The sequence below is a fragment of the Aotus nancymaae genome, unplaced genomic scaffold, assembly GCF_030222135.1.
Source record: "Aotus nancymaae isolate 86718 unplaced genomic scaffold, 86718_ANA_hifiasm-v0.15.2.pri h1tg000036l, whole genome shotgun sequence".
In the NCBI taxonomy this organism is placed as follows: Eukaryota; Metazoa; Chordata; class Mammalia; order Primates; family Aotidae; genus Aotus; species Aotus nancymaae.
In genome coordinates, this window is record NW_026988450.1 from 13,466,766 (window position 1) to 13,486,074 (window position 19,309).

A 19,309-nucleotide genomic window follows, 5' to 3' on the forward strand; every position below is an offset into this window, starting at 1 on the left:
ACATATAACATTCAGCCTATCCCAACCTCTCTTAGATATAGTTTATATGGTCAAATAACATGAATATTTTGTTCAATAACCATGTTGAAGACTCAATTTTTTTTAACAATTTGATTCTTAAAGGTATAGTCTAATACAACAGTTATAATGACTGTGGAACATTTTTCATGCAGCACCTAGGGTTTTCATGAGCTAGGGTTACATTTCTCAACTTCAGCTCCAATGTTTCATTTGCTGTGCCACTCAAGAAGATTATTTCAATGGTTTCTTCAGATTTACATTAAAATCATGTCCCATTTTAATTTTTTGGTATTTTTTGAACCATGCTTTCCTTATGTATCTGATTTGGTTTCTTCCCCTTCTTACTTCCCTCCTCCCCACCTTCTTTCTTTCCCGCCCTCCTTTCTTCCTTTTTATTAAGATCCTGATTGCCTTTACTTTGTAACTTTTTATTAAAAGATATTTATTTTCATCCTATTCTTTATAGTGTACAGAATTTTACCTACTTTAGCTTTCTTTCAGAAATAATTCCATTGTTCTTGTTTAAATATCTGTGCTTTTCCAGTTTTATTTTATTTTGTTTATTCTTTTTAAGCTTTTAATTTTTAATTTTGTGGGCACATAGTAGGTGTATATATTTATGAAGTACATGAGATTTTATGATACAGGCATGCAATGTGTGATAATCACATCAAGATAAATGGGGTTTTCATCATCTCAAGCATTCATTCTTGGTGTTACAAACCATCTAATTATACTTTTTTAGCTATTTTAAGATGTAAAATTAAATTATTATTGACTATAGTCAACCTATTATATTATCAAATACTAGACCTTGTTCATTCTATTGTTTGTACTCATTAACCTCTCCACTTCCTCCAACTCCCATTACCCTTCTCAGCCTCTGGTAACTATCATTCTGCTCTATGTTTCCATGAGTTCAGTTGTTTTAATGTTTAGCTCCACAAGTAAGTGAGAACATGTGAAGTTTATCTTTCTGTGCCTGGCTTATGTCACTTAACATAATGATTTCTAGTTCCACCCATGTTCTGGCAAATGACAGGAAACAAATGACAGAGTCTTATTCTTTTTATGGTTAAATAGTACTCCATTGTGTATATTTGCCACATTTTCTTTATCCTTTCATCTGTTAAGGACAGAGGTTGCTTCCAAATCTTGGCTATTGTGAATAGTGCTGCATTAAACATTGGAGTACAGATGTCATTTGATATACTGATTTTTTTTCTTTGAGGTATAAACCTAGAAGTGGGATTGCTGGATCATATGGTAGTTCTATTTTTAGTTTTTTGAGGAACTTCAAACCATTCTCCATAGTGCTTGTAATGATTTACACTTCCACCAATAGTGTACAAGGTTTTCCTTTTCTCCACATCCTCGCCAGCATTTGCTATTGCCTGTCTTTTGGACATAAGACATTTTAACTGGGGTGAGATCATATCTTATTGTAGAGTTGGTTTGCATTTTTCTGACAATCAGTAATGTTGAGCACCTTTTTATATACCTGTTGGCCATTTGTATGTCTTCTTTTGAGAAGTAGCTCAAAAACCATATGATCATTTCAATTAATGCTGAATAAGCATTTGATAAAATTCAACATCCCTTCAGGATAAAAACCTTTAAAAAAACTGGATATAGAAGTAATTACTTCAATATATAAAAGCCATATACAACAGACCCACAGCTAATATCATATTGAATGGGGAGAAACTGAAAGTCTTTTCTCTAAAATCTGGAACTCAACAAGGATGCCCACTTTCATTACAGTTATTCAGAATACTACCAGAAGTACGAACTAGAGCAATCAGATAAGAGAAAGAAATAGAGGGCATCCAAACTGGAAAGGAAGAAGTCAAATTAGCCTTGTTTGCAGATGATATGATTTTATATTTAGGAAAACCTAAAGACTCCACCAAAAATATAAGAACTAATAAATTTAGTAAAGTTGCAGGATACAAAATCGACATACAAAAATCTGTAGCATTTCTGTATGCCAACAGCAAGCAATCTAAAAAAGAAACCCAGAAAGTAATCTCATTTATAATAGCTACGAACAAAAATAAATGCCTAGGAATTAACCAAAAAACCGTAAGATCTCTGTAACAAAAACTATAAAAACACTGATGAAAGAAATTATAAGAGGACACCAAAAATGGAAAGATATTCCATGTTTATGGATTAGAAGAATCAGTATTGTTAAAATGTCCACACTACCCAAGGCAATCCACAGATGTGATGTAATCTCTACCAAAATACCAATGATATGCTTCACAGAAATAGAACAAACAATCTTAAAATTTATATGAAATCACAAAAGATCTAGAATAGCAAAAGCTGTCCTTAACAAAAATAACAAAATTGAAGGAATCACAATACCTGAGTTCAAATTATACTACAGAGCTATAGTATCTGAAACAGCATGATGCTGGCATAAAAAACAGACACATAGACCAATGGAACAGCATAGAGAACCCAGAAATAAATCCTTATATCTACAGTTAACTCATTTTTGACAAAGATGCCAAAGCCATACATTAGGGAAATGAAAATCTTTTTAATAAATGGGTCTGGGGAAACTGAATATCCATATGCAGAAGAATGAAACTGGACTCCAATCTCTTGCCATATACAAAAATTAAATTAAAATAGATTTAAGGCCTAAATCTAAGACCTCAAACTATAAAACTTCTAGGATGGAACACTGGGAAAACTCCAGGACATTTGACTGCACAAAGATTTGTTGAGTAATACCCCACAAACACAGGCAACCAAACCACAAACTGAAAAATGGGATCACATCAAATTAAAAAGCTTCTGCACAGCATAGGAAACAGCCAACAAAGTGAAGAGACAACCCACAGAATGGGAGAAAAAATTTGCAAACTATCCATCTGACAAGGGGTTAATAACCAGAATATATAAGGAACTCAAGCATCTCTATCAAAAATATCTAATAATCTAATCAAAAAATGGGGGAAAAGATGCATTTTTCTTTGGATCTGTTGATTTCACTTTCTCTGGAACATCTTACTGCCTTTATATTATCTTTATTTCTCTACCTTTATTTAAACTCAGGTTCTGTAGAGGTCTCATTCATTCTGTTTGCTTGGGCATCTCTGCAGATATCCTCTTTCAGCCCTCTACCCTTCCTTGTATTTATGCTACATTATAATTTGGCGACTTCCTTCCCCTGCTCTCTGGAATCACAACCACTGTTTTCTAGGTGTCATATTCAGTGGTGTGCAGGTAAAAGTTTAACATAGGTTCTCGAAACATACATACAAACAAATTCTAATTTTCAGCATTTTCTGATTTCAATTTTGCAAATATTCCCATCATGGCAGACATCAAGTTCCCAACTTGAGGTCATGACCGTAGAATAGGGAAGAGATGCCTGCTGCCCACCCCCACCTCCACCAAGGCCAGCATCTTCCGAACACCACAGATTAGAGCCATTTTAACAGAGCTATTTCTAAAGAACAGTCATCCTTTTTCTGACTCAACAAAGCAACTTGGATATAATTTCATCTTATTTGAGGTCTGTGGGTCATTATTATAAACAACACAGTCAAGGGCAAAAAGTGGTTTCTCAAGAGATTCTGACATTTAGAGAGAAGATATTAGCCAGTAAACTAAATGGCTAATTAACTTAAAATGGAAGTTAGATGAAATAATTAAGTGAAAAGTACAATGGTATTTTATTTTTGAAGTCTTTGCTGTTGTTAGTTAGCTTTTTAAATGTATAATACTCAAATCTAGTTTTCACAGTTTGTATAGTTGGTATGGCTGCCCTTCTCCATATTCTCGATATGCTCCTCTCTCTGTTTTTCATGTTTTTTTATTTGTGCTCTTATTTCTTCCCACCTCAATTAATTTTTTAAGTTTTCAGGAAATAAATATTAATAAACAGAGAGAGTGCCTTGAATGTAAAATGCATGTTGTCTCATAAGTGGCATTAATTTGGCTTCTCTTTCATTACCTGTGTTTTCTTTAATATTGTAAAAGAGAATGCTCTCCATGAATCTTCTGACAGAAAAGAAAATGAGTTTTTCTCTATTTGAAAAGTTCACTTTAAAGGTTTTTGTCATGCACAACTGCTTTAAACTAGTGTTGTTTTTCAGAATGAATTGCCCGTAGCTGCTCTTCAGTGTTTCTTTCTTTCTTTTTTTTTTTTTGTTATTTTAGTTATGTTTAGACATTTAAAAAATACATATTTATATCACTGATGGACCAATAAATAAAATGCTGCATAGAAAGGTTGAGAGGAACTGATTTTTAGGGAAAGGTTCCTAGGGACTAATTAGAGTCACAAGCAGAGACAAGCAGGAGATTGAAAACACTGTGCCGCTTCTTACCTTGCTCTGATATTTTACGTTTTAGCCATTTCTGGACATTGATGGATTCAGGAGATGAATCCTGAATGAAGCCTGATTCATACCACTCCATGATCAGGAAATACCCATGAAATGAATGTCGACCTGATGTGGTTGTCTTTAGGCATTCGCTCTCTTCCCTTTTCCTCCACAGCTTGCTGAAGGCAAATCTTAACCCAGGTAAATTCAGCTTACTGGATTGAGGACATTTCTTTATGTCCAAGGAAATTAAAGCTATTCAACCATACGCCTGCCACATAACTAGAAAACTATCTAGGGTGCCATTTTCATTTCAAAGCTGCAGTTTCCAGTTCCATCAGTATGGCTAATCACTGGATCATTTTATTAGAATTACTGTTTTATCAATACAAATCTAGAAAAATACCTGAAATGTATAATGATTCATGTCCAAATAGATGAAATTGTAAAATTTTTTACTGTAGAATACAAGAAATACTGTTAGTGCATGATAATGACATTTTTGGTATTCACTGGACCATAGGAAATGCATTTGTTTCATCACAAATGGTTGTGTGTATCTTGACACATTTTATAATTGTTTTAAAATGTAGATGTATGTAATACAAATATAATAAACTGTGGCATGTCTAAAATTGTAATGGCCTCATAGTTTCTATTGGGTATTCTAAAAGGATGCAATCTAACCTAAGGTGAATTTTCTTGTTAGGTATATGATCACAGTAAAATGTGATTCGAAGGGGTTGTTTTAACTCTAGCTTTAGATCAGGGTCTTGAGCCCAGAGTAAGTAAATAAGTAAGCTTCATTTTGAACAGGTGGTTACCCATTATCAGCACTGGCAATCTAAGGAAAGGAAAGGAAACAGAACAGATTTGGCTAATGTGTATTTCACACAGGAAAGCAGGCATAGGTAGAAGTTTTTGTTTTTGTCTGTTTGCCAAAATGATACTGGTTCTAGTGTCCCAAGCCTGGAGTTCTTTGTTTTTGATCCAATTATGTTATACTAAGCCAATCGTTTTATTAAAAATAATGATATAAAATAAGCCAAGTCACAGAAAGATAAAGTTCACATGTACTCACTTATTTTCTGGAGCAAAAATTTAAAACAATTGAACTCATGGAGATAGAGAGTGGAATGATGATTACCACAGGCTGGGAAGGGGTGTGAGGAGAGGATAAAATGAGGATAGTTAACAAACGCAAAAATAGAGGTAGATAAAATAAGTAAGATCCAGTATTTGATAGCACAATGGGTTGACTGTAGTCAACAATAATTTATCACATATTTTAAAACAAAAGAGTGGAATTGGAATGTTTCTAACAAAAAGAAAAGAGGAATGTTTGAAGTGGTGGATACTCTGATTACTCTGCTGTGATTATTACATATGTATGCCTATATCAAGATATCACATGTACCCCATAAATATATATTTACCTATTATATACCCCTAATAATTAAACATAAATTTTTAATATAAAAATAAAAATGATGAACTTAAAACATAAAAAATCTGTCTGGATTTTCTACTGTAGAAAATGATTTAAGAGGTGTACCTCTAACTCTCCAGATAGATTCAAAATCTATTTATACTTGAAGTTATAATGCTCAAAGCTATCTTAGTACTTTCTGAAATACAATGCATGAAACAGCACACGCAATAAGAATGAAAATTCTAATAATAACATGACAAAAAGTGTGATTGAAATTGAATATGCAGACTCCTCCAGCAGTGAGATAACGATTAAAATGGTATCATGATGCTTGGATTAGACGCTAATGAACTTTCTTTTTTTGTTGTAGCTCTCAGCATTAGAGAGGCAGATCTTTGACTTCCTTGGTTTCCAGTGGGCGCCTATTCTTGGAAATTTTCTACACATAATAGTTGTCATATTGGGTTTGTTTGGAACCATTCAGTACAGACCTCGATACATCATGGTGGTAAGTCTTATTTTTATCATTTCTCTTCATATAAATAATTCAAAATTTCTACAAGAATATAAATAAAATAATTCTAAGTGGCCCCTTCTGATATGATGTGGCCTTGCTTTTATAGCCTTCAAATATTAAATTTTGTTAAGAAGCAATTATATGTGGAAAATATAACATAATGAGTGTTGTACAGTGAGATCAAAGCATCATGCTCATAAGTGTATGATGGTGTGGTCTCACTCACAGTGTAACGGAATTCAAGTTTTATAGGGAAATTCAAAATAGAGTTTGGATATAGTAGGTCTGCTTATATTCTTGGATATATTCTTTGGATAGAGTAGGCGGTCTGCTTATATTCTTGGTTATAGAAAAGTTAGATGCAATGTATATTAACTATCAATGTATTAATTTATCATAACTTTCAGTGACATTTGTTACTAACTTCAAAAAGCAAACCTATCTAGCATAATTGTTTAATCACTGAAAACAATAATATATTTTAATTTTAATTGACTTAGGGCATTACAAGTGCATGTACGTATGGATATTTGATACACATCCCTCATGTATTTCATACTAGATGTTATTGAATAGTTTCTCATTTGTCAAGATGAATTTGAAATGTAAATCCAAAATGTGGTCAGTACACACTCCATTATGGGAGTGTAAAATGTAAAATGTTTAATGAGGTGTATGCTGTGACCCACAATCTAATGGAAGTTATTTACAGTAATTAGTTATCTTTCCTATAATATAAAAAGAGGGCAATACCGTAGGCCACACACTTGAGAAGGTTGTGAGGAATAATATGCATATGTAAGTATTGTAAGTTGGAGTAACATGCTATAAAATGTTCATTGAGCCTGAATAAATATACAGTGTTCAGTAGAATTACTGTATGTTTTCTTGGAACACACTGACATTGCCTCACTAGAAGAAAATCATAGACTTAAAAACATGCCATCTTTCCATTTTGTCATAATCTAAGTCCACCTATGGAAAATAATAAAGTTATAACTTTTCTCTGTTAAATGCATCCATTCTCTATTTTGATTTTTAAACTTGGCTTTTTGATATGTTTCACTATTTCACAGAGATGTAGGTATCTGAATGGACCACACTCAAATGGCCTTGGGAGCATTTGATGGCTTTTAATTTGCTGCAAGGACTAGACAATTTCTGCTTTACTTTCCTTCTGTTAGAGAAAACCACAGCCAGGCATGGTGGCTCATGCCTGTAGTCCCAGCATTTTGAAAAACCAAGGCAGGAGGTTTGTTTGAACTCAGGAGTTAAAGAGCAGCTGAGGTTTTTTGTAGAAACCCCATGTCTACAAAAAGTGCAAAAATTAGCCAAACACTGGGGCATCTGTGGTCCCAGCAACTCGGGGAGCTGAGGCAGGAGGATCCCTTGAACCCAGGAGATCAAGGCTGCAGTGAGCCATGATCATGCCACTGTACTCCAGTCTGGGCAACAGAGAGAAACCTATCTCAAATAAAATAAAATAAATACATAAAGATAGCCTCTGCTAAGTAACTACATGATCTCCTAGAAGGGGATTTCATGGAGTTGGACTTGCAGCCTAAGATGCTTTCATATCATGCATAATCTCAAGCTATTATTGAATTCTAAATGTCTTCCAGTTTGTTACTATGAATATAGAGCACTTTTACTCATTACAGACTTTTTTTTTATGATGTTGGTATTCTGCTGAGAAACAAAATGCCTGGTGGCTTTGAAACCATTGATGGCTTCCAGAGAATGAAACTGTAGGTATATACCAGTGACATCTGGTTCTGTTGATTTTACCCACTAAATGTTAACCCTATGCACTATCCACACAACTGCTGCCTTGGTTGAGGCTTTTCCGGTCTCTCTTCTATAGGTGGACTTTGCCTCTTATTTTCTGCCTTCCTCCCTTCCAGTTTGCTCTTTGTGCTTTTCTCAAATCACTGGCTTAAAACTGCCACTGGCTCCTTAGCTCGATAAAATCTAAGAATATTCTTGCCTGATGTACTTGACCTAACTCATGTCTCACAATTCTTTTTTACTTCCTTCCTTTCCTCCCTCCCTCCTTCCTTCCTTCCTTTCCTCCCTCCCTCCTTCCTTCCTTCCTTTCCTCCCTTCCTCCTTCCTTCTGTCCTCTCTCTCTCCCTTCCTTCCTTCCTCCCTCCCTGTTTCCTCCCCCCCGCCGCCTGCCTCCTTTCCTTTCCTTTCCTTTCCTTTCCTTCTTTCCTTCCTTCCTCCCTCCCTCCTTCCCTTTTTCTCCTCATCCTCTTTCCTTTACTCACTTCTTTCTTTTCTAACTTTTGTTCTCCCTTTTTTTCATTCACTACTAATTCAAAAGCTATTTACTGAGCTTCTACCCTGTGTTTGACATTGTTTTAGGTGTGGACTATACTGGTGAGCAAAAACAGACAGACATATTGTCTGTCTTCCTGGGTGCTTACCTTACAGTGCAGTGAAGAGAAGTGTGCCTTTATCAAACAATTATCCACATAAATGTTAAATTGCAACTGTGTTAAGTGATATGAAGACGCACACTGTGCCATGAGATTTCTAATGGGGTATCTGACATTAGCAGAGCAATGTGGTTAGTCACCCTACAGGGAGATGAGGTTGAGGTATGCAGTACAAGTATGAGAGTGAGTCCACCAGGGATGAAGGGAGCGAAGGGGAGTCTGGGCAGGAGGCATCACAGGCCCATAGAAGAGGGACTTTCACAGCAGTTCTGATTCATTCATTAAGCATCTATTGAGGACCTATACTGTGCTAAGATTGGAAAAATAGGAAAGAATTCAAATGTCAAAGGCCCTGCTCTGCAGGTGCTAACATGTAAGGAGTGAGGAGGTGCAGGTTCTGGGGCTCTCTAGAGGTGGGGGAATGGCCGTGAAGAGGAATGAGATCAGAAGCAGGGCAAGGCCTGGGGGAGGCCCTGAGCCAGGTGTGGAGACCCAGAAGGGCTGAGAGTCTGCACAGCTCAGTGTCATGAGCCTCCTGCTGCACCTGCCTCACCAGCCCTGTGCTCTGTAGCTTTGTCTGGAGTTCGTGTCCTGGTCTAGCAACATTTTCTCAGTTTCTCATGCACGCCTCCTTCCATAATCTCATGCACACCTTAATCAGGAATCACTCTCTGCTTCTTCACCTGTAGAGTGTCTTGAGTATGTTTTGTAATTTGTTCATGTTTATGTCTTCTAGGCAAAGTATTCTTTGAGAGCATAGAATGTAATGAGTGCTCAATACATATTTATTGATTATTTATCCTATCTAGTGCCCTACTAGTTCACAGAGTCTACCCACGATGAAACTGCTGTCACTTCTCTGCTGGTACCCTCTCCTTTGCTTCTTTCTCTCCTTTTTCCTCCTGTGTGTAGAGGAAGGCAGTTTTAGGTCTTTCAGAAACTTCAAAGAAAAGCATCAGTAAGACCAACAATCCACAGTTTTGCTCATCTTGATGGTCTCTTTTAATGGGTTATGCCAACCAAGGCTCTCTCATTTTATTTGATCTCTTATTCAAGATCCTCTCTCAGGAAGGGAAGAGAAAGAAAGCAATGAATTGTTGGGAAAGCCCTCCACACCAAGCATATCATTCAGTTTCATTCTCACGAATACCCTACAGGGCACATGTCAGCCTATCTAATTTACCAGACGAGAAAAGAGGTCAGAAAGGTTGACTGACTAGCCCGAGGAGCCTAGGTGGTAACAGGCAGCAGAACTGGGTGGGTACTGGCCTGTGATTGTTAGGTTCAAAAAGCTGCTGTAGCATCATCTGCGCTTTGTTTTCACTGCCAGATTCCAGATGATAATGTTACCATTGTCAGTATAAGTTGTGATATAGAAAGTAATCGTGGCCTGCCTCCCAGTCAGATACTGTTACCTCTACGAAACTGGCTTACCTCGTATTCTAACATGGGTATAAATTATCTGTTTGATAAAAGTACCTAAAGAATCATTAATCTGTGAGTATGGGAAATCTGTTCACAAACACTGCCTTTTATAAAAAGGGCATGTTGTTATTTGAGGTTTTTTTTTTTTTAATTCATTCTTGAGTTGTTGTCACAAATGCTTTGGTTTGAAGCTACAACTGGTGGCCTGGAATTAATTGTGGTATAAAAAAGAAAACTGAAGATGAATGTGGCATATGTCCCATTAGAGGCGGCAGCTTTTCAGTGGCAGGAAGCAGAGTCCTGGAGCAGAAATCCATGCTGACTTTTCACTGTGAGGGGAAAGAGCTTTTTGATTGCAAGGGATTTTCTCTTAAAATCGCTTCTGCTATTTTTAGTGTTGGCTTCCTTTATTGGCTGAAACCACCACACGGATAGTTCAATTAAATTTAATCCATTTCAAACTAACAAACACTTTGGAGCACCAGGTATGTGCTAAGTTCTCATGCAGAGATTAACAAAATATGTATGTTCGCTGTGATAGTTTAATAGAGCTTTAGTTTTACAAAAACACAGGTAATTTACTACCATTTTGGACGAAAAACAGGGTTCATCACAGTTGAATTTAGGTAATTGATCACCCCTATGAAACTGTTTTGGGTAAAGGACCATGAATCTCAAGCTTTCCAATGCCTATAGTTTTTTCCAAACTCTCAGAGTCTAAATCAAATCTCATGAAAATTGTTTATCTACCTCTCCAGCACCTCCTGCATTCCCCATTTGACCACCTTGTGCCAGCCATGCCAAATGATTGGTATTTTCCAAAGGCCACATGTTGCTCTTGCCTCTTCAGATAATACATACTACACCTTCTGCCTGGAATGCCTTAATCTCCCTATCCTTTTGGAAAAACCTTAATAATCCTCAATTAAATAGTCACCTTTTAAAAGCCTTACTTGACCACCGAATGCAAGGGAAAGTGCCTTTTCCCTTCTACTTCTGTAAATCCCGGTAACTTTCTACCCCAGTACCCTGCCCTACCTATCACTGCTTCCCTACCTGTCTCTCCCCATTCAACAATGTGTACTTTTGGAAGGCAGAACTGTGCCCATCTATTGCTGTATTCTAGGCCTATTCCTGTATGTACAGACCATTACATATGCTTCATACTTGATGGAGCAAACAATAAATGAATCAAATGTTATTGGATGAAAGGATTTTATAAGATGGAATGGACAGGACAGGATTTTTTTTTATTATTTTTGAATCTCAGGACATATCAACAATGCACTGCCTTGCTTATCTCAGCCTGAACTTGGCTGAGGAAATTATATGATAAAATAGTATGTGCTGTGCTACTCGCACCTACCTGACTTACTCCTCAAGACTTATTTTTTTCCTAAGAAATACAATGTTGCAAGCTCCTGCCACTATAGTTGAGGAGGCCTCTTCACAAAAACTTTTAGAAAAACCTCCCCAATTCACAGAATCAAAAAGCAGTAATTCCCTTCCAGATGCTATTACATTGTTAAGGTACAATTTACTATTTCTGTGTTTACTTTTAGAATACAGAAACAACCTTGCCACACAGTACTCCTTCGCTCATTAAAGTTTATTTGGCTAAAGTGGAATGTGTGCATTAGGGCAGCCATCCCCAACCTTTTTGACACCAGGGACTGGTTTCGTGGAAGACAATTTTTCCAGAGGCTGGGCAGGATGGTTTGGGGATGGAAGTATTTCACCTCAGATCATCAGGCATTAGTTAGATTCTTCTAAGTAGCCGCAGCCTAGATCCCTCACATGGGTGTTCACAGTAGGGTCGTGTTCCCATGAAAATCTAATGCCATGCTGATCTGACAGGAGGGAGAGCTCAGGCAGTGCTGGTCTGTAGCCTGGAGATTGGGGCCCCTGCATTATGAGAATACCATGCTCAGCCTTGGGTTTTGAATGTGCCTTATGTGCTTCATTGGCTATAAACAATATGAAGCAGTGAAATCATATTTACCAGTTACAAGGCATTGTTGTAGAATAAATAATTTCCTATCTGTTTACTCCTCCGTCAAATATTCATTTTTATTTTACTTGTAAAATTCAAAGTAAGATTGTTGCCCTAGAATTACTTAAATCTTTGTTATTTCATGGGTGATAATTTAATCAAGCAGGTTTTAACTCACATAAGGATGAATTAGCAAATTTGTTAAACATTTTTTGAATTAAGATTAACCTTGAAATTAAAATGAGCTCAAAACTGCCTTAAATTTTTTTTTTCATTAGACTTTAAGTTCTGAGGTACACGTGCAGATCTTGCAGGATTGTTACCTAGGTATACACATGCCATGGTGTTTTGCTGCATCTACCCCCCATCACTTACATTAGGTATTTCTCCTAATGTTATCCCTCCCCAGTTTCCCCACCCCTGCTATCGCTCCCCCAGCCCTCCCATCCCCCAACAGACCCCAGTGTGTAATGTTTTCCTCCCTGTGCCCATGTGTTCTTATTGTTCAACACTCACTTATGAATGAGAGCATGTGGTGTTTGGTTTTCTGTTCTTGTGTTAGTTGACTGAGAATGATGGTTTCCAGCTTCATCAATGTCCCTGCAAAGGACATGAACTCATTTTTTATGGCTACATAGTATTCCATGGTGTATATGTGCCACATTTTCTTTATCCAGTCTATCATTGATGGGCATTGGAGTTGGTTCCAAGTCTTTGCTATTGTAAACAGTGCCACAATGAACATATGTGTGCATGTGTCTTTATAATAAAATGATTTATAATCCTTTGGGTATATAACTAGTAATAGGATTACTGAGTCAAATGGAATTTCTATATCTAGATCCTTGAGGAATTGCCACACTATCTTCCACAATGGTTGAACTAATTTACACTCCCACCAACAGTGTAAAAGTGTTTCTATTTCTCCACATCCTCTCCAGCATCTGTTGTCTCCAGATTTTTTAACGAGTGCTGTTCTAACTGGGGTGAGATGGTATCTCAATGTGGTTTTGATCTGCATTTCTCTAATGACCAGTGATGATGAGCATTTTTTCAATTGTTTGTTGGTTACATAACTGTCTTCTTTTGAAAAATGTCTGTTCATATCCTTCACCCACTTTTTGATGAGGTTATTTTTTCCTTGTAAATTTGTTTTAGTTCTTTGTAGATTCTAGATACCCTTTGTCAGATGGGTAGCTTGTAAAAAATTTTTCCCATTCTGTTGGTAGCCCGTTCACTCTAATGATTGTTTCTTTTGCTGTGCAGAAGCTCCTAAGATTAATTAGATCCCATTTGTCTATTTTGGCTTTTGTTGCTAATGCTTTTGGTGTTTTAGTCATGAAGTCCTTGCCTAGGCCTATGTCCTGAATGGGTTTTGCCTAGGTTTTCTTCTAGGTTTTTGTGGTGTTAGGTCTTACGTTTAAGTCTTTAATCCCTCTGGTGTTAATTTTTGTATAATGTGTAAGGAAGGGGTCCAGTTTCAGCTTTCTGCACATGGCTAGCCAGTTTTCCCAACACCATTTATTTATTAAATAGGGAATCCTTTCTCCATTGCTTGTTTTTGTCAGGTTTGTCAAAAATCAGATGGTTGTAGTTGTGGGGTGTTACTTCCAAGGCCTCTGTTCTGTTCAATTGATCTATAACTCTGTTTTGGTATCAGTACTATGCTGTTTTGATTACTGTTGCCTTGTAGTATAGTTTGAAGTCAGGTAGTGTGATGCCTCTAGTTTTTTTCTTTTTGCTTAGGATTGTCTGAGTATGCAGGTTCTTTTTTGGTTCCATATGAAGTTTAAGGTCATTTTTTCTAGTTCTGTGAAGATGGCCATTGGTAACTTGATAGGGATAGCATTGAATCTATAAATTACGTTGGACAGTATGGCCATTTTCATGATATTGATTCTTCCTGTCCATGAGCATGGAATGTTTTTCCATCTGTTTGTGTCCTCTTATTTCCTTGAGCAGTAGTTCATAGTTCTACTTGAAGAGGTCCTTCACATCCTTTGTTAGTTGTATTCCTAGGTATTTTATTCTCTTTATAGCAATTGTGAATGGGAATTCACTCATGATTTGTCTCTCTGTTTGTCTGTTTTTGATGTATAGGAATGCTTGTGATTTCTGCCTGTTGATTTTGTATCCTGAGACTCAGCTGAAATTGCTTATCATCTTAAGGAGATTTGGGGCTGAGATGATGGGGTCTTCTAAATATACAATCATGTCATCTGCAAATGGAAATAATTTGACTTCTTCTTTTCCTAACTGAATACCCTTTATTTCTTTTTCTTGTCTGATTGCTCTGGCTAGAATTTCCAATACTATATTGAATAGGAGTTGTGAGAGAGGGCATCCTAGTCTAGTGCCAGTTTTCAAAGGGAACACTTCCAGTTTTTGCCCATTCAGTATGATATTAGCTGTGGGTTTGTTTTATTGTTTTAAGATACGTCCCATTGATATCTAGTTTATTGAGCATTTTTAGCATAAAGGGCTGCTGAGGCAGCAATTAATAGTCTACCAACCAAGAAAAGTCCAGGTCCAGACAGGTTCACAGCTGAATTCTACCAAACGTACAAAGAGGAACTGGCATCATTCCTTCTGAAACTATTCAAAACAATACTAAAAGAGGGAATACTCCCTAACTCATTTTATGAGACCAACATCATCCTGATACCAAAACCTGGCAGAGATACTAAAAAAGAAAATTTCAGGCCAATATCCATGATGAACATCGATGCAAAAATCTTCAATAAAATACTGGCAAACCAATGCAACAGCACATCAAAAAGCTATCCATGATCAAGTAGTTTCATCCTGGGGATGAAAGTCCAGTTCAACATATTCAAATCTATAAACATAATCCATCACATAAGGAGAACCAAAGACAGAAACCACATGATTATCTCAATAGATGCAGAGAAGGCCTTTGACAAAATTTAACAGCCTTTAAAAATTTTAAAGGGTCAAGTAAATTTGAAAAGTCCATAAATTCGTTATTTGGACTTTTGTTCAAATGCTTATTTACAAAGGACAACTCATTTTAACCTGAATTGTTGTATAGCAAAATTGTCCTACTATGTCAGCATAAATCTCATTCTGGAGTCACTGCTCAACGTGAGTTGAGTGTTAGGTTTTGATTCAATTGGTAAACATCACACTTAAATTCCTCTTCACTGATTATTGGCTATGAAGCCTCAGGACATTTATTTGCTTTCTTTTTGCCATAGTTGTCTCGACTGTCAGTTCCTATGTTTTTGACAGTAACAGGGTTATTATCCTGGTTTTTTCTGTGTTTCTGGTGCTATGCTAAGTGCTTTACACTTTATACTTAGCACTTAGATCATTTCGTTCAGTCATCACCCTTAAACCAAGGTAGAGGGATAATCATTTAATCACCTATTTGGTGTTGGACTTAGGATTTGACACCTGATAGTTTGATTCCAGAACTGGGATGCTTAAGCATTACAGGGTAGGCTTTATTCTAAAAGATTTTAGTAAAAGGCTTATAGATTCAGGACAAGATAATCCGTCACTCAATTAAGCAATTTGTCAAATGATCAATTCACCAAATTACCAGTTTGCCTCAAATTTTTATCCGTATCTGTTGTATAATTGGCAATTTATTTTAGAATGACAGTATATTTTATATTTTACAATTAGTGTGACATCCACAATATGGAATTCATGTGTTGTTTGTTTTAGCAATATTGTGTAATATCTTCTAATACATTTACAAGTTTTTTCTAATAAATTTGTGTTTCTTTGCTGAGAACAAAGATAATACATATTTATTATTTTTAAACTGTTATATAAACTGTATCTTATTGTGCAATTGAGACACAAATCTGATCATGGGTGTAAGAGAAAAGAGAGATCTAGAGATATAAATATGTCACAGAAATCTAGCTAGGCAGGAAGTATTGGGATGACCAATGACCAAAGAGGCTGCCTATCCTCCCTATCATCTTTTTGAAATGTATTATTTTATTTATAATTCAACTGAAGCAATAATTTAAAAAGTAAGACTCTCCATTTTTAAAAAATACCCTATGGTTATTATAAAGCAGGCTTACATCATATATTTAGGTAGATTAAATATACTTGTAGTAAAGAAGGCTTTTCAATATGAGGAAAAAAAATCACTCTCTGCATAATCTCTCCCTCTCTCTTCTACTTTGCTTATGTTTAGTATATACATGTAAAATCCAAATCCACATAGACAAAGCCTGTAATAATGAAAAATAATGTTTATGCATTCTATCTGACTTCTTAAATATATTCTAGTTTTACAAGGATATTTCAGCAATTTTTAATGGAAATGGACATCTTCCAGCCTATTTCTTCCACATCGAGCAATTAGTTTATAATATGAATTATTTTAAATTTCTGAGCTTGCGTATTTTCTAATTATGAAAAAGGCCATTCATTCATTCTTTCATCTACAAATCAATTTGCTATAATATTATGCGCAATATGCTAGACTTATAATAAAAAAGTAGAGTAAGTTTCTTGCTTAGTCATTGTTGTAACATTTTCTAGCAGAGTAAACGGGAAAAAAAGACACATGAGCAGCTCAAACATTTGTCAAGCATTTATTCTGTATTTGGCTATTGTAAGCAAGTCACATACATTATTTAATTCTTTAATTTAGTTTGTTACCTTACTCTAATATTGCTTTATTTTATGTTATTTCCCTAACCTTTTCCAGTGACTTTTTTCTCATGATTTAGAGGTTAGCAATGCTCTCTGATTTCAATATACTTATAATTAGATCTATTTATAATGGAAGATAGCAGATACTAGATGCCACCTTGTTAGAGCTTTAAAACTTATTGAAAGTTGAAATTTACCAAGTCCACTCATACTAGAAGACTTTATGAACAGCATATATTGCAACATCAGCAATATCTGCATATACCAAATATCTGACTATATATTTTTACTTATGTTAACTTTTTAACGTTTTCCAACTAAATTTCCAGTGATTTTGAGGTTTAACTCATAATTAATTGTATTTTTCTTAAAAACAAAAGCAGGCCTGGTGCAGTGGCTCACTCCTATAATCCCAGCACTTTGGAAGGCTGAGGCGGGTGGATCACCTGAGGTCGGGAGTTTGAGACCAGACTTACCAACATAGAGAAACCCTGTCTCTTCTAAAAATACAAAATTAGCTGGGCAGTGGGTGGTGCATGCTTATAATCCCAGCTACTGGGGAGGCTGAGGCAGGAGAATGGCTTGAACATGTGAGGTGGAGGTTGCCGTGAGCCGAGATCACACCGTTGCCCTCCAGCCTGGGCAACAAGAGTGAAACTCCATCCCTAAAGAAATAAATAGCAAGTGAATCTTCTGTCAGAAAAACAGTTATATTATGGAACATTAAGTGTAACAAATTATAGGACTACACTACTACATGATATTATTTTGAAAGCCCTTAAATATTCATAAACGACAGAATATATAATATAAATTAAATTTCATAAATAGTTAAAATTAATATATGATATAAATTAAATTTCATAAATAGTTAAAGCCTTCTGATAAAGTTTGTATTAGTAACATGGCTATATTATACAGTGTCTAAAATATATAATTTGATTATTTGACAGCATAGAATAAGCCAAGGAAATGATTTCAATATTTCAATTTAAAAATAGTATGCAATGATTGTAATCACGGATAGCAATAATTCAATTAATAAGTCTACCTAAGACATTAAGAATTCATGCATTTTTGTGATAAAATAAAATGAATAGGGAAACTAATGTATTTGGTATGTTATTTGTGTTCTACAGTAAGTACCATCCCCAGTCATCCTAGCTGTTCTGTATGTCAGTTTTCTGGGCCTCAATTTCTTGTCTGCATAAGAGAGTGACTGGATGAGGGGAGCCCTAGTCCAATCATTGATTCTCTATCAGTGAGTCTCTCAATCTAGGACTACCTTAATTGAGACTGACTAATGCTCTGGGAGAAGGTGTTTCCTAATACATAATACCTTGATAAAATCAATTAATCAGTAAGGCCCGTAGGTTTAAAATTTGTTGAATGGATATGATTAGAAGATATGGAAATCTGTTGTTTTCTAATTCTTAATCCTATTTATTAATTTAAAACTATTTTTATAAGATTATATTTTTATTGTTATATGATCATATTAGAGGCACACCTTCTACTCTTAATAAAATAGTCCAACAGATGAAAGTTTGTTAATTTTGTACTCCACACATTTATTTTCAAATATGGTCTTCTCTCAGTGCTAGGTTTCAATAAACATTTCTTAAAATGTGATGGTTTTATATTATAACTTAAAGATGATAGAGAGCTCACAGGATGATTTGCGTAATTGTGTTCCTCAGAAAAGATAATACTCAGAAAACAGAAATCAAATCAACACTTGAGTTTAACTTGTACCTGCAAGCCAGCAAAGCACTTTAAAAGTAAATCTAGCTTTATTGGTATCTACCGAAAACAGTAGAAACTATTGGATTTTTAATTTCTGGAGAGCTTAGAGGACCACATAGAGAGCATTCTTTTCTGAGTGCTTTCTGTCTGTTTCTTCCCAGAAGATAGACCTATTGACATTTTTATTATTGATTTATTTGATATACATGCCTTTCATCTCCACATTTTTCTTCTCTTTCTCCCTCCCACCTTTCTATCTAGTATACAGTGTGGACTGCCCTCTGGGTCACCTGGAACGTGTTCATTATCTGCTTCTATTTGGAAGTCGGTGGACTCTCTAAGGTCAGTTTATCATGCTTTTAAAATACACTTTAAAATGAGTACACATCTAAGTATTGTGACAACATCCACATATATGTATATTTTATATGTGTGTGGGTACAGAATAATGAAGTACTATTCAAAAAAGACTTTAGGCACCCTTTAGGAAAGAATCATCTTGGGATTATGTTAATATAATGGAACTTCAAAACAACTGCCTTCTGGTTTAGTTTGTTATACTGAAGTGGGACTCAACTTCCAGTGTATCCTCTTGTCCATTCTAAAAAGACATAATGTCATAGTGACTGCAGGCCTAAATGTTAAGTAGAAAATGGTTTTGAACATGCTTGTATTTAAAGTAGAAAAAGGGATTAATGAAGATGTTAACATAACAGACACGAACGGCAAGTTTCTATCTTT

At 35.7% G+C, this 19,309-nt stretch overlaps 1 protein-coding gene across 1 annotated transcript in view; it reads left to right on the forward strand.

Annotated features, from left to right (window-relative positions):
- Positions 1-19,309, forward strand: part of NKAIN3 (sodium/potassium transporting ATPase interacting 3) — a 621,971-nt gene that overhangs the window by 301,242 nt on the left and 301,420 nt on the right. The window contains exons 2-3 of the mRNA XM_064384233.1: positions 6,173-6,310; positions 18,830-18,910. Coding sequence (XP_064240303.1) covers positions 6,173-6,310; positions 18,830-18,910 — 219 coding nt within the window. The remainder of the gene's footprint in view (positions 1-6,172; positions 6,311-18,829; positions 18,911-19,309) is intronic.